Source organism: Ranitomeya imitator, chromosome 5 (assembly GCF_032444005.1).
Source record: "Ranitomeya imitator isolate aRanImi1 chromosome 5, aRanImi1.pri, whole genome shotgun sequence".
Lineage (NCBI taxonomy): Eukaryota > Metazoa > Chordata > Amphibia > Anura > Dendrobatidae > Ranitomeya > Ranitomeya imitator.
Window position 1 is genome coordinate 678914374 of NC_091286.1, and position 14629 is coordinate 678929002.

The following is a 14629-nucleotide window of genomic DNA, read 5'->3' on the forward strand; positions in this document are numbered from 1 at the left end:
TGTTGACTGTGCACACAGCACTTCCAGGCACCAACTGGCGGTGTTAGAGCCCAGGGACAGCAGGAGGAGCAGATTGGAGGTATTGCCGCACACACAGCTGGGGATCAGCTGACGTTACTGAACCCCAATAACAGAGGAGCGACTGTTGACTGTGCACACAGCACTTCCAGGCACCAACTGGCGGTGTTAGAGCCCAGGGACAGCAGGAGGAGCAGAGGAACAGAGTGTAGGCCGAAGCCTGATTGGAGCAAGTTGAAAGGAAACCTTTAACCCCCCCCCCCCAAGACGTTTGTAGCTGAAAGAGCCATGTTGTGCAGCACTAAGGATGCAAAAGGAAAAGGTTGCTCTTTTAATTATGCTCCTTGCAAACACCGAAGTAAACACTAAAAATGTGTCCCTTTATACCGTTAAACCGTTCCGGAGGTGCGAATTTCCTTCGTAATGGGACACAGCACAGCTGTCATTCCTATCCCCTTGATGCCTGCGCTGCCTCCTCAGCGTTGTTTTAAGCTGCCACGGAGCCTGCGCTGTTCTGTTAGCCCTTGGCCATGCCCAATTAGCGCTGCCTGTCTTCTGACATAATTTGGTGTCAGGCTGTCAGTGCCTGTGCGTCCACGCTGCTCCAGATCCCACCTCGCAGTCTCATCTAACGTAATCCCACTGCGGGCCTTGGAACCATGGGCATGCACAGTGCATAACCTCGACTCTCACTCCCCTCCTTCCCTCTTCTTCAGACTGTGCGGTGTCACGGCCGTGGCATGCTAGGGATCAGCTGACGGCGCACAGTCTAAAGAAGGCGGAGGGAAATGAGCGAGAGCCCGAGGGGAAGATATGCACTGCGCATGCCCATGGATCCCAGGCCCGCAGTGTGACTCAATCAGAAGACACTGCGAGGCGGGATCTCGGGCACCGCGGCCGCACAGGCGCAGCCAGCCTGACACCAAATTATGTCAGAAGACAGGCAGCGCAAATAGGGCATGCCCAAGGGATAACAGAACAGCGCAGGCTCCGTGACAGCTTAAAACAACGCTGAGGAGGCAGCGCATGGCACCAAGGGGGTAGGAATGACGGCTGTGCTGCGTCACATTACGAAGGAAAGTCCCAGCTCCGGGACGGTATAACGGTATCAGTGAACACATTTTATAAGTGTTAAGTTCTGCGTGTGCAAAGAGCTAAAAAAAAAGAGCTACCTTTTCCTTGTGCAGCATTACTGCTGCACAAGATGGCTCTTTCAGTAACAAACGACGGGGGGGGGGGGGGGGGACAGGTTCCCTTACATTTAGGTTGTTGTGCCAGCGTGGCGGTCGCAGGACACATTGCCGGCTACACAGCTGGGGATCAGCTGACGTTACTGAAACCCAATAACACTGGGTCGTATGTTTTTACTGTGCAGCCTGCACTTCTGAGCCGCAACTGGCGGTGTTGGAGCCCAGGAATAGCAGTTCAGGTGGTAGAAAGATGAACACAGCAGGAGACCTGGATGACACCCAATTACTTAATCAGGCAGAGGAGTGGCAAATTCCTGCGAGATCCAGGCCTGGTTCATTTTCAGGAAAGTAAGCCGGTCAACGTTATCGGAGGATAGTCGCATGCGACGGTCTGTTAGTACACCACCTGCGGCACTAAAGACACGTTCCGATAAGACACTAGCCGCAGGGCAAGCCAGCACCTCCAATGCATACTGGCTTAGCTCTGGCCATGTATCCAGCTTAGAGACCCAAAACTTGAACGGGGAAGAGCCGTCTGGGAGTACAGTAAGAGGGCAAGCCATGTAGTCTGTCACCATCTGACGGAACCGTTGCCTCCTGCTGACTGGAGCCGCCGGTGATGGTGTAGACATTTGGGGCGGGCACACAAAAGTGTGCCAGAGTTGTGCCATACTGGGCTTGCCTTGGGCAGAGGCACTGCTTCTGCTCCCTCTTTGGGCAGAGCCTCCCCCACTGCCTCGACGCACTGAGCTGCTTTGTAAAGCACTAGCAGCACTCCTCTCAGTTGGACAGGAGAAGATGATGGAATTCACCAGTGTGTCGTGGTACTCCCGCAATTTACGCTCCCGGGTCAACGCAGGGATGAGGTTTTGGACGTTGTCCCGGTAGCGAGGATCGAGGAGGGTGAACACCCAATAATCAGGCATGTTGAGAATGTGGTCGATGCGGCGGTCGTTTCTCAGGCACTGCAGCATGAAATCCACCATGTGCTGCAGAGTGCCAACCGGCCCAGAAATGCTGTCCCCTGCTTGAGACATGATCTCTGCCCGCTCGTCATCACCCCACCCTCGCTGTACACACTGACCACTGGACAATTGTGTCGCTCCCTCCTCTGGACGGAGCTCTTCCTCCTCCATTGACTCCTCCTCATCCTCCTCACAAATTGGCCCCTGCGTACCCCTTTGTGAGGAACCACGTGGCGCTGACTCTCCAGAAGCTGATGGAAAAGGTGACTCCTCATCCTCCACCTCTTCCACCACATCATCCCTTAACCCTTGCAAAGTTTGCTGAAGCAGGCAGATAAGGGGGACAGTCATGCTGACTAGTGCATCATCTGCACTTGCCATCCGCGTGGAATAATCAAAAGGACGCAAAACCTGGCAGACGTCCTTCATAGTGGCCCACTCTGTGGTTGTGAAGTCTGATCGGCGCTGACTGCGACTTCTTTGCGCCTGATGCAGCTGGTACTCCATAACTGCTTGCTGCTGCTCACACAACCGCTCCAACATATGTAACGTGGAATTCCACCGGGTAGGTAGGTCACATATGATGCGGTGTTCCGGAAGGCGGAATCGGCGCTGCAGAGCAGCAATGCGGGATCTGGCCAAGCTGGAACGCCGCAAGTGAGCACACTCTAGGCGGACCTTGTGCAGCAGGGCATCAAGATCCGGATAGTCCCTCAGAAAACTCTGCACAACCAAATTGAGCACATGTGCCAGACATGGGATGTGAGTGAGGTTGCCAAGGGCCAAAGCTGCCACCAGATTTCGGCCATTGTCACACACTACCATGCCTGGCTGGAGATTCGCTGGCAGTAACCACACATCGCTCTCCTGCTTTATGGCATTCCAGAGCTCCTGCGCTGTGTGGCTTCGATGCCCCAATGAAACTAGTTTCAAGACGGCCTGCTGACGTTTGGCCACGGCTGTGCTCATGTCGGTCATAGGTAAACGTTCACGGGTCCATGTGGGGGTGGACTGTGACGGATCCTGCAGAGAGGAATCAGAGGAACTGGTGTAAGAGGAGGAGTCGATGCGTACAGACTGGATTCCTGCAATCCTTGGAGTGGGCAGGACACGTCCTGCGCCACTCGCACGATCTGTACCTGGCTCAACAACATTAACCCAATGGGCAGTGAGGGAAACATATCGCCCCTGTCCATGCTGACTGGTCCACGCATCGGTGGTGAGGTGGACCTTGCTACTGACGGCGTTCAGTAGCGCATGTTTTATGTTTGCCTCAACATGCCTGTGCAGGGCAGGGACAGCCTGCCTGCTGAAGTAAAAGCGGCTGGGCACCTTGTACTGTGGGACTGCCAATGCCATCAAGTCACGGAAGCTGTCAGTCTCCACCAGCCTGAACGAGAGCATTTCCAGGGACAACAGTTTGGCAATGCCTGCATTCAGAGCCTGTGCTCGGGGGTGGTTGGCCGAGAATGCCCGCCTTTTCTCCCATGCCTGTACTACCGATGGCTGTAGAGTAGACTGGGAGTGTGAGGATGACTGGGAAGGTGGTGCTGTGGGTGGAATTACACAAGGTCTCTGGGAGGAAGCCAAACCAGCTGTGCGTGAGCTGGAGGAAGAGGCAACACGAGCTGAAGAGGTGGTAGCTGCCGCTGTTGGTTGGCCTACATCTTCAGTGTGTTTCTGTAACTCCACCGCGTGCCTGGTCCGCACATGTTTCCACATATTTGTGGTATTGAGGTTGCTGACATTTTTCCCTCTTTTTACTTTATGATGACACAGCTTGCATTTGACAAAACAAATGTCATCTGCAACTGTGTCAAAAAAGGACCAGGCACTGCAAGTCTTGGGAGCGCCCTTTTTGGCTTTGGAAAGAGACAGGCTCCTAACGGGTGCCAAAGTGGAGGCTACAGGCTCTGCAGTCTTCCCCCTCCCTCTCCCTCTTTGGCCCGTAAGAGGAAGCTCTTCCTCTGAGCTGCTCCCACCACCTTCCTGTTCCTCACGCCACGATGGGTCAAGGACCTCATCATCTCCACTACCCTCTGCCACCAACTGCTCCTCCTGGGTAGTCTCAGCAGCACAGTACGCACGAGAAAGCGGCACCTGAGTTTCATCATCAGATGCGTACTGCGCTGTGGTCACCGGAGGCACTGGCCCACCTGCCTCTTCAGAGTCAGAGAGAAAAAGGTGTTGGGCATCACTGCACACTGCCTCTTCTTCCATTTCTCCAATGCTGCTTGGCTGGCCCCCTGTTTCCAAGCCAAGAGATTCAGAGAACAGAAGTAGAGACGGCTCCTGTCCTGGGCTCTCTGACTGCCTGGCCAATTTGGCAGGTGGTGAAGAGACAGATGGCTGCTCTCCAGTGCTCTGTGCCTGAGAGGATGTGGCACTAACTGAAGTCGATGCCGAGGCGTTAGCTGCCATCCACCCGACAACGGCTTCAATTTGGTCTTCACGCAGCAGCGGTGCACGGCGCTCTCCGACAAAGCTGCGCATGAAGGACTGTTCCCTGCTGAAACTGAGTGACGACGAGTCACCGGCGCCCGCAGCAGGCACAGAATCACCACGTCCTCTCCCTGCTCCTCTCCCTGCTCCGCGCCCACGCCCACGTGCCTTACTCCCTGCCCTCTTCATCTTGGTTGACAGATAAAGATAAGCAGAAAAGTACTAAGGCCTTAGTGTGCTTATTCCTGTAATGCTCCTCCTAACAGGTGTAAGAAACACTAATGTTGTAAATTGTGGACTAAACTTTATTATTTTTCAAATGTGGCCTACACAAGTGTAAGTTGTGTTTGGTGAACTTAACCTTTTTTTTGGTGCAGATCGGGCTACAGAGCTAGTTTAAATCACACGGAGACCGTGCAGACAGCCGTAAACGGCGCTGCAAGGCCAAGAAACCCTCCTCTAGGTTATCCTATATAGTGTTTTTCCACTATTTAGCTGGATACAAGTGGAAAGACACTAATAGGAATTTTTTTTTTCAAATTTTAAACTGGCTGCACTATTTGAAAAAAAGGAAATTGTTTTTCAAGGTATGAGGCAGTAACGCACCCTGAGCTGAATCCAACCGGCTATGGCTGCACACAGACTACAGGGCGAGCTGCGCTCACACAGAGACCGTGCAGACAGCCGTAAACGGCGCTGCAAGGCCCCCAAAAAAACCTCTAGGTTATCCTATGTAGTGTTTTTCCACAATTGAGCTGGAGACTGGTGGAAAGACACTAATAGGAATTTTTTTTTTTTTCAAATTTTAAACAGGCTGCACTATTTGAAAAAAAGGAAAATTTTTCTCAAGGTATGAGCCAGTAACGAACCCTGAGCTGAATCCAACCGGCTATGGCTGCACACAGACTACAGGGCGAGCTGGGCTCACACGGAGACCGTGCAGACAGCCGTAAACGGCGCTGCAAGGCCAAAAAACCCTCCTCTAGGTTATCCTATATAGTGTTTTTCCACTATTTAGCTGGATACGAGTGGAAAGACACTAATAGGAATTTTTTTTTTCAAATTTTAAACAGGCTGCACTATTTGAAAAAAAGGAAAATTTTTCTCAAGGTATGAGCCAGTAACGAACCCTGAGCTGAATCCAACCGGCTATGGCTGCACACAGACTACAGGGCGAGCTGGGCTCACACGGAGACCGTGCAGACAGCCGTAAACGGCGCTGCAAGGCCCAAAAACCCCCCTCTAGGTTATCCTATGTAGTGTTTTTCCACAATAGAGCTGGAGACTGGTGGAAAAACACTAATAGGAAATTTGAGAAAAAATGTGCAGCAGGCTGCACTAAGAGCAAAAAAGAACAACTGTGTGAGGCAGTGTGAACCCCCCCTGAGCTGAATACAACCGGGTATATGGCTGCACACAGACTACAGAGTGAGCTGCACACACACACACACACAGAGACCTTGCAGAACGCTGTTAAAACAGCGCTGCAAGGCAAGAGCAAGGTGAACAGTGAAGAACACACAGCGTTTTGCTAAATTAGCCTTTGGAAAGGAAAATAAAGCAATTAGCTAGCTCAACTGGCCCTCAGTTAGAACACAGCGTCCTGTCCCTAACTGAAATCACAGCAGAGTGAGCGCAAAATGGCGGCAGCGCTTTTTTATAGTGCAGAGTGACATCATTTCAGCAGCCAATCCAAGCCTTGCCAGTACTTACATGCCCACCATGCTAAACAGGATGTGCCCACACTTTCATTCATTCCTCATTGGCTGCTGCGTTCAATTTGAATTCTGGGAACTTCCGATTCCGGTATCCGATACGCGGGAAGTATCGGAATTCAGTATCGGAATTCCGATACCGCAAATATCGGCCGATACCCGATACTTGCGGTATCGGAATGCTCAACACTAATCGTTACGGAAACTGCCCTGTAATTGTGAATTCTCCTTCATTAGAACCTTTGATCTATTCTTGCATATAATGCCTGTGCATTAGATAAATACAAATAGTTTTCCACTGGTTTCCAGTACGGGAGTATTGGGAAGAGTGTTCTACACGCTGGCTGGCAGGGAACCAGTGAACTATTAACACTTCCAGTCTCTGTTTGGCGGCTGGTGCCAGTGGAGCTGAATCATGGTAACAGATTTGACACTGCATGTTATCGGCCATTATCCATCCTTTGTTTGTTTTCTTTTATGTCAAGTGGAGATTAACATGAGGAAAGAGTTGAAAGCCACTGATGGACCATTGCCAGGGCGTGCGGATATCTCCATGCGTAGGAAAAATAAACACGAGGTGCAGAAAAATTGAAATGGGAAATTTTCCACCAAAAGAAGGCCGAGTTTCCCAGTCCTTCAAGTCATGCCACTTATTTACTAAGAACAGCAAAACAAGGCAGAGCTTCTTACCTGCCAAGGCCTCTAAACAAATGCACTATCAGGATGCAGTGGACCCATGTGGTTAAGATGGAGACAACACAGGTGCAGCATAACCGATGAGGCAGCCACTCTCAACCTACCAAACTAATGGAGGGGGTGGCTGCTTGGCACAATGCTGCACATAAAAGACTTGTATGTGGCGCTGTTCACACAATGGAGATGCACAGCATCCAGGCAAGCCTAGTAGTGACACCCTTCTATTAGATCAGGCGGGCCTGCCCAGCGCTATCCAAATGCACCCCATGTGAACAGACACCACAGTTTACAAGACAAAAATGGGCCCAACCGCACCCCGAAAAAAAGTGCAAAAAACACAAAAATTTTTTTTTTTTTTTGTGTTTTTTGCACTTTTTTTCTGGGTGCGGTTGGGCCCATTTTTGTCTTGTAAACTGTGGTGTCTGTTCACATGGGGTGCATTTGGATAGCGCTGGGCAGGCCCGCCTGATCTAATAGAAGGGTGTCACTACTAGGCTTGCCTGGATGCTGTGCATCTCCATTGTGTGAACAGCGCCACATACAAGTCTTTTATGTGCAGCATTGTGCCAAGCAGCCACCCCCTCCATTAGTTTGGTAGGTTGAGAGTGGCTGCCTCATCGGTTATGCTGCACCTGTGTTGTCTCCATCTTAACCACATGGGTCCACTGCATCCTGATAGTGCATTTGTTTAGAGGCCTTGGCAGGTAAGAAGCTCTTCCTTGTTTTGCTGTTTTTTTCTATTTTTTGGAGGATCTCTGAATCCTCTTCTTGTGCTCTTGCTGTTTACACTTATTTACTAAGACAAGAAAGATTTTAGGACCTAATAGCAAAACCCCGATCCAAGCAGGATGAGAAGAGCTCAAGGGGCAAAGGGGCCAGTTGCCCCAGCCCCCAAGCTCTAAGGGGCCCTCCCGAAGCTAGCCTACTGTTAACTGTATCAGCATGCAAAACATCCATACAGCTAAATTCTGCGGCAAAGAAATAAGACTTTATCTCTCTGCATTGCCACACGGCAGCTATAGGCCCGTGAGCGGGGGTCCCTGTGCCAGCACAGGGCTTCCCGCCCATCATCACATGTTCAACTGTATCGGCTGGATGCCAATACAGTTGAAAGCAATGATGAGGCAGGAAGAGTCATGCTCCTTCTCCCATCATCCCCCCTCTGTGTCTGACATCACTGACGCAGACAATAACAGCGGGCGCAATGACGAAAGTACATGACGCCCACTGTGCTGAGATGAGCGGGTGCACGGTGCAGAGGGGCAAAGAGGAGGTGAGGTGAGTATTGCATTTTTTTCTTTTATAGAGAGTGCATTATACTGTATGGAGGTCTATGGGGCGTGCATTATACTATATGGAGGCCTATGGGGCGTGCATTATACTGTATAGAGGTCTATGGGAGTGCATTATACTATATGGAGGCCTATGGGGGTGTGCATTATACTATATAGAGGCCTATGGGAGTTCATTACACTATATAAAAGCCTATGTGGAGTGCATTATACTATTGAGGCCTATGAGAAGTGCATTGTACTACGTAGAGGCCTATGGGGAAAGCATTATACTATATGGAGGCCTATGGGGAGTACATTATACTATATAGAGGTTTATGGGGAGTGCATTATACCATATAAAGGGCTATGGGGAGTGTATTATGCTATATATAGGTGTATGTGGAATGCATTATACTAAATAGAGGCCTATGTGGTGTGCATTATACTAAAAAGAGGCCTATGGGGAGTGCATTATACTAAATGAAGGACGGAGTGCATTATACTGTAAAGAGGATCATGAGGCGTGCAGTATACTATATGTAGGACTGTGGGGAGTGTATTATAGCTTATAGAGGCCTATGGGAAGTACATGATATTATGTAGAGGCCTATGAAGAGTGCAGTATACTATATGGAATAATATGGGATGCATTATACTATATGGAGGATACTTAGGGAGCCACCAAACAGTGAGGGACCATTAAACAAAGTGAGGATTACAGTGAGGAAGATATCATAAACTAAGGGGGCCATCATACAGTATGGGGATTACAGTGAGAGGGCCATCATTGTTGTGAATTCTGTTATCGAACTCCCTCCTGTGGTCATGAATGGTACTTCGGCGAGTTCTGTCCATGGACTCCCTCTGGTGGCTGTGAGTGGAGCTGCTGCGTCTGAGGTTCCTTCCACAGGTGACGTAGTTTAGTCTTTGGCTGGCTGCTCTATTTAACTCCACTCAGATCGTTACTCCATGCCAGCTGTCAATGTTCCTGTACTGATTTAGTTCGCTCTTGGATCTTTCTGGTGACCTGTCTCTTCCTGCAAGAAGCTAAGTCCCCGATTGTTATTTTCTGCTCATTGTTTCCTTGTCCAGCTTGCTTTCATTATTTTGTCTTGCTAGCTGGAAGCTCTGGGATGCAGAGTGGCACCTCCGCACCGTGAGTCGGTGCGGGGGTCTTTTTGCACACTCTGCGTGGTCTTTTGTAGTTTTTTGTGCTGACCGCAAAGATACCTTTCCTATCCTCTGTCTATTTAGTTAGTCTGACCTCCCTTTGCTAAAACCTGTTTCATTTCTGTGTTTGTGACTTTCATCTTACTCACAGTCAATATATGTGGGGGCTGCCTTTTCCTTTGGGGAATTTCTCTGAGGCAAGGTAGGCTTTATTTTCTATCTCTAGGGCTAGTTAGCTCTTAGGCTGTGAAGAGGCGTCTAGGGAGAGTTAGGTACGCTCCACGGCTATTTCTAGTGTGTGTGATAGGATTAGGGGTTGTGGTCAGCAGAGTTCCCACTTCCCAGAGCTTGTCCTGAATCGGTTTAACCATCAGGTCATTTCGGGTGCTCCTAACCACCAGGTCATAACACATCATACAGTGAGGGGACATCATACAGTGTGGGAGCTGATATGGGGTCTTTGTACAGTGTGGAGGCCATCATACTGTGTTGGAGCCCTAAAACAGTTTGGGAGCTACTAAGGGGTCATTATACTGTGTGGGTGGTACTATACAGTGAGGGGGCATTATTCTGTGTATAAGAGAGCATCATACTGTGAAGAGAGGAGCTGTACAGGGGGATATTATTATTACATGAAAAGTGGGCACACAGCATTGGATATCATCAGGACTTTGTGGAGGTTGGGGATAGATGGGGCCATTCTGGAAATGTGAGAATACATCTGTTACTTTGTTGTAATTTGTGCAGCTGAGTTGTGGATGAAGAAGTTGTCATGTCGGTCTGGGCCAGATGGAAAGACAGGAAAACTTAACTATTCCATCAGAAAAAACGTCATCTGTAAGTCACCATCTATAGCTGTGCGGTAATCTCTTCTATGTTCTGCAGCACTGGTATGTACCACAATATGGTCACTATATGGCAGTAACATCAGTATTGGTCTTTGTATAAAGATTCATTTTACCAATATACCAAAAAAAGAGCACGGTCCGCATCTCCAAAAATCATACATTGATCTAATGCCGCTAGGCAAAATATATATAACTGAACATGAGGTTCTTAGTTTACATTCTGATCAGAGTGTTTGAAGCCCACTGTCACGTGTCCCATGTTCCCTCCCTGTAATCTGGTCCTGATACTTATAGCTGTCAATTTCGCTTTGAAGGGGCTCGTTTCATCAGGGCACTAGGACTAGGTCATTGTGGACATTATTTAAGAGGTCTTCTGTTTAGGACCTCCTTTATTAGCCAAAGCTGGAATCTGAACATCCCTGGTGGACCAGGCCCTTCTTTAAATTACGTGGTTGGTCATTCCTATATACAGATTCCCCAGCTGTAAAAGAGGTGGTCAGATGGGTGGCTTCACTCTCTGCCAGTGCATAATACTCTACTTGATGTCCTTGGGTGCAACAAAAAAACGTAAAACAAAAGTGGTGTGAATAAGCCTTGAATGCCTTAGGTGGCACCTGTGAATTCCATTTGACTGGAATCAACTTGTATATGCATAACATTACTTAGACAAAGCATGAAATATACTTCAGAGCTGCATTCACAATTCTGCAGGCAGATATTTCTTTACCTACTCTTTTTTTTTAGCTATAGCAGGTACAGCAGATAGACTTTTCTATTTGTTCAGTGAGCAAGTGTTCACTCAGTCTATTGACAGGTAGCAGAATTATAATTGCAGCTCCAGGGTATAGTAAATAATAATAAACTTATTAATGCAACTTTTATCATTTCATAAGTACCTGCTATTGCTTCGAAGAGTTGGCTCAACCACCATCAAAGAGGTAATATCCATAGGAATGGCCTTCTCAAGTTCTCCAGTCTGTAGTGCACTGATAATACTTTTTGCAATGTTCTGCAAGTTACCGTAGGTCAAAGGAGCACCGGGTTCTCCTGGTGGAACAATGTCACGTATCTCCACAACGAGCACTTCTATTAGACTTTCTTGTCTATGTCTGCCATGATCAACTTTTACAGGTGGCTCAGAGTGACGTTTGACTCGCGGTCTTTCCTCATGTACCGAAGGGCAGTGCCGCTTTCTCTTTGCGTGGTTGTCCATCATGGCCTTCAATGTTTCAGCACTTTCTTGTAAATTCTGCACAATAGTTACCTGAGATGGGGCAATGTCTAAAAATGTTGCCAGTTTTAATGGTAACTGGTTGTACAAGTCCTTGCTTGTTTCCAAACCCACGTAGAAAAATAAGTGGACGGATAGATCGGTCCATATTTCCACCGGCTCATCTCCTTGAAGAAGGACGTACAACAAATTCTCTCGGAAACTGAAAAAACTTGAAATTTGGTCGCCACTTTGTAAATTGGGCTGAAGGTCAGAGAAAATTGTCGAATATTTCTTGCCTTTCCACACGATATAACAACTTTGAGGAAAATCATAAAACAGCGCCAAGATAAGTTTGGTAGAGTGCTGACAACCATTAAGACGGAGCCTAAGCCCCTTGGGAGTTGGGCCACTGAAACACACTATGGAAATCTTTTTGGCTGGTAAAATAGAGTAAAAGGTCTTGTTGTTTTTTTCACAGCAATAATCTGGAGAATTCTGTCCACTGACGAACACTTGGATAAAGTTATCGGTGACTGATATGACTGGGGAAACGAGCTCGGTGATATCTGAGATGACTTCGAGGATGACGACTGTGTGGTCAATATGTTGGCACACGTGAGCCTGCCATTCAGATTGGTAGGAACAAAGATCATCCTTTTTGTAAATTCCTAGAGAGAAAATATTAATGTAGATATTAAGAAGAGTCTAGAATAAAGCATCATTTTTTCTTAACTTTTATTGTTGGTGCCACGTAGGTTCCAGAAGAAGTTTGGGTTTATCGACCTAGAGAACATTCTTCAAAGGTAGAAGAAAAAGATAAAACATCAGATAAAAGGGAACAAGAAGTAAAAGAGAAAGGAAGCTACCGGGACACAAAAATCAAGTGGCATTACATAGTCCCTTGTGGCAATGTGCATACAACGATAAAAGAGTACAATGGTGGTATATTACCAAAATAGAGGTACGAGTCCAGGTAGCCACCAACTGGTAATTACCAGGAGCCAAGCTGCCTTTACAAAAAAAAATAAAAAATGAACACTAATTAAAAAAAGGTCTGTTTCTTTGGAACCGGATGGTGGATTAAAAAAAAGATTTTGGTGGAATCGGTCAACAATCTAATAAGTATAGGGGGTCGGCCCAATTTTAGATGTTAGGGAAAGAAGAATGGACCATGTTGGATTTAAACATGGCTGAATCTCTGCTCCTAAGAGAAATAAGTCACTGCTCTATTACGATGAAGTTAAGAGAAAACATGTTGGCTAACAGTTTTTTCATTTGCATGGCCAGCATTATTCTCTACCACTGGAGTAATACATGACCTACTATGCATGGCTTCCAATATAGGACTATATTGCACCCCCCACCTCCTATATACATAACGCTTTCGTAATAAATAAAAAAAAAGTTATTATTCAAGCTCAATAGTAACAACTTGAAAATTTTATAAATGTTTACATGATTTCCAGAAATTTCCTTTATGTTCTTTTTTGACTGATCCAAAAGCATGGAACGTTCTTGATAAAATGAACCCGTGATTAGCAAATAAGGATGTGAACTTTAAAGAAGTCAATGTGATCAATCGATGGATTTGTGTTCTTTTTTGCCTACAAATATTTACAAAATAAACAAAAATGTTCTTTTTTTAATGTCTCTTTTGTTTTGTTGTTTTGCCTTTTTTTGTCTTTTTTGTGCTGTTTTGCCCTTTAAAGATATCTACAAGACTCTGGTGTAAGGACCTGATTATATCTATTTCTTGGAGAGATTTAATTGCCACTTAAATGCAAGAGTCTCCTTCAAACGCTGAACAGTTAACGTGTTTTCGGTAGTTACATAAAGAGATTCTCTCACTTGGGATATTCTCCTGCCAATCCTAATTTTCTGCGGCCTGTTGATTTTGATCACTTTTAAATGAAACCCACACTGGCCTTAGTAATCATAATGTCATTTGCGATTTCCCACAAAACACATTTATCCGCTAAGTAGCACATTGAAAAGAAAAAAAAACCTCTCCATGTACTCTCCCTACAAAAGGCCTAATCGGATTACTTCATCATGGACCTCCAAGCAGGGGTCCTTGTAAGAGATCTGCCAGAGAAACAATACTGGGGCCTGCGAGCAGCTGATGCTCATAATGAAAGTGAAGAAGAGACACCGATGTAGCACGCGAGGGGCAGAAAGCAAAATCGCCCCTAGGGTGTTTCCTCAAAGAGACTCGTCAGAACGGATAAAAAAAGACAACAAAGAATTCAAAACGATGACCTACGAGACGTTTCATATAATACAAGACTACCTAGGTGCTGTTTCATGTTAAGAAAATTGATTTCAAACTTTTTTTTTTTCCATCCAAGTCTACGTATTTAGAACTATAGACCTTTATGTCAAGAACTGGACATCAAATTCAAAAATACCACTTAATGTGCCAAGAACATGGTATTCGCTCTATTTTTGTATTTAACGCATGGAAATATTAGGTTACAGTGTTTGTCCAGGACTTTAAACATTGATGATCAACACTGTGATCAAGATTGGTCATCAAGGTCTGATTGGGGGTGGTGCAACACTGGGTACCCCAGCCGATCAGTTGTTCCCAGTGCTCCATCAACTGTATAGCGGCTCGGCTGGGTACTGCACATACACCATCTATTAAAATCAATTGGGGGATGGATGTGCAGTGCCCGGTTGCAGCTACTATTTTGTCAACGAAACGGTGCTGTACAACTCTATCTGAGCAGTTCCGGATGCCACTGACACTGGGAACAGCTGATCTGTGGGGGTGCCAGGTGTTGCACCTGAACCGATCAGACACTGATGACCTGTAATGATTCCACGACTAAGTGTGTCTCAGTATGCTGTCTGTGCTATATTGAAAGGTCGGCAGTCCAATCTGAGACTGAGAAGTGTTGAGCTCTCGTCCGATGAGTCCTGTACCCTTGATGACTCAGCTATTTAACTAGGATGGCAGTCCCAAATAGCTATCAGCCATGACTTCAGCTCAGTGTGGTTTTGTTCTCTCTGATTAGTGCCTTGCTTGTTGATCTATCTCTGCCTAACCTCTGACCTCTTTCTGACCATCCGTTTGCCTAACCCTTCTGCTCTGA

The 14629-nt window shown here is 47.0% G+C and overlaps 1 protein-coding gene across 1 annotated transcript in view; it reads right to left on the reverse strand.

The window, feature by feature from the left end:
* Window positions 1-14629, reverse strand: part of PKHD1 (PKHD1 ciliary IPT domain containing fibrocystin/polyductin) — a 918515-nt gene that overhangs the window by 114972 nt on the left and 788914 nt on the right. The window contains exon 59 of the mRNA XM_069726855.1: window positions 11215-12199. Coding sequence (XP_069582956.1) covers window positions 11215-12199 — 985 coding nt within the window. The remainder of the gene's footprint in view (window positions 1-11214; window positions 12200-14629) is intronic.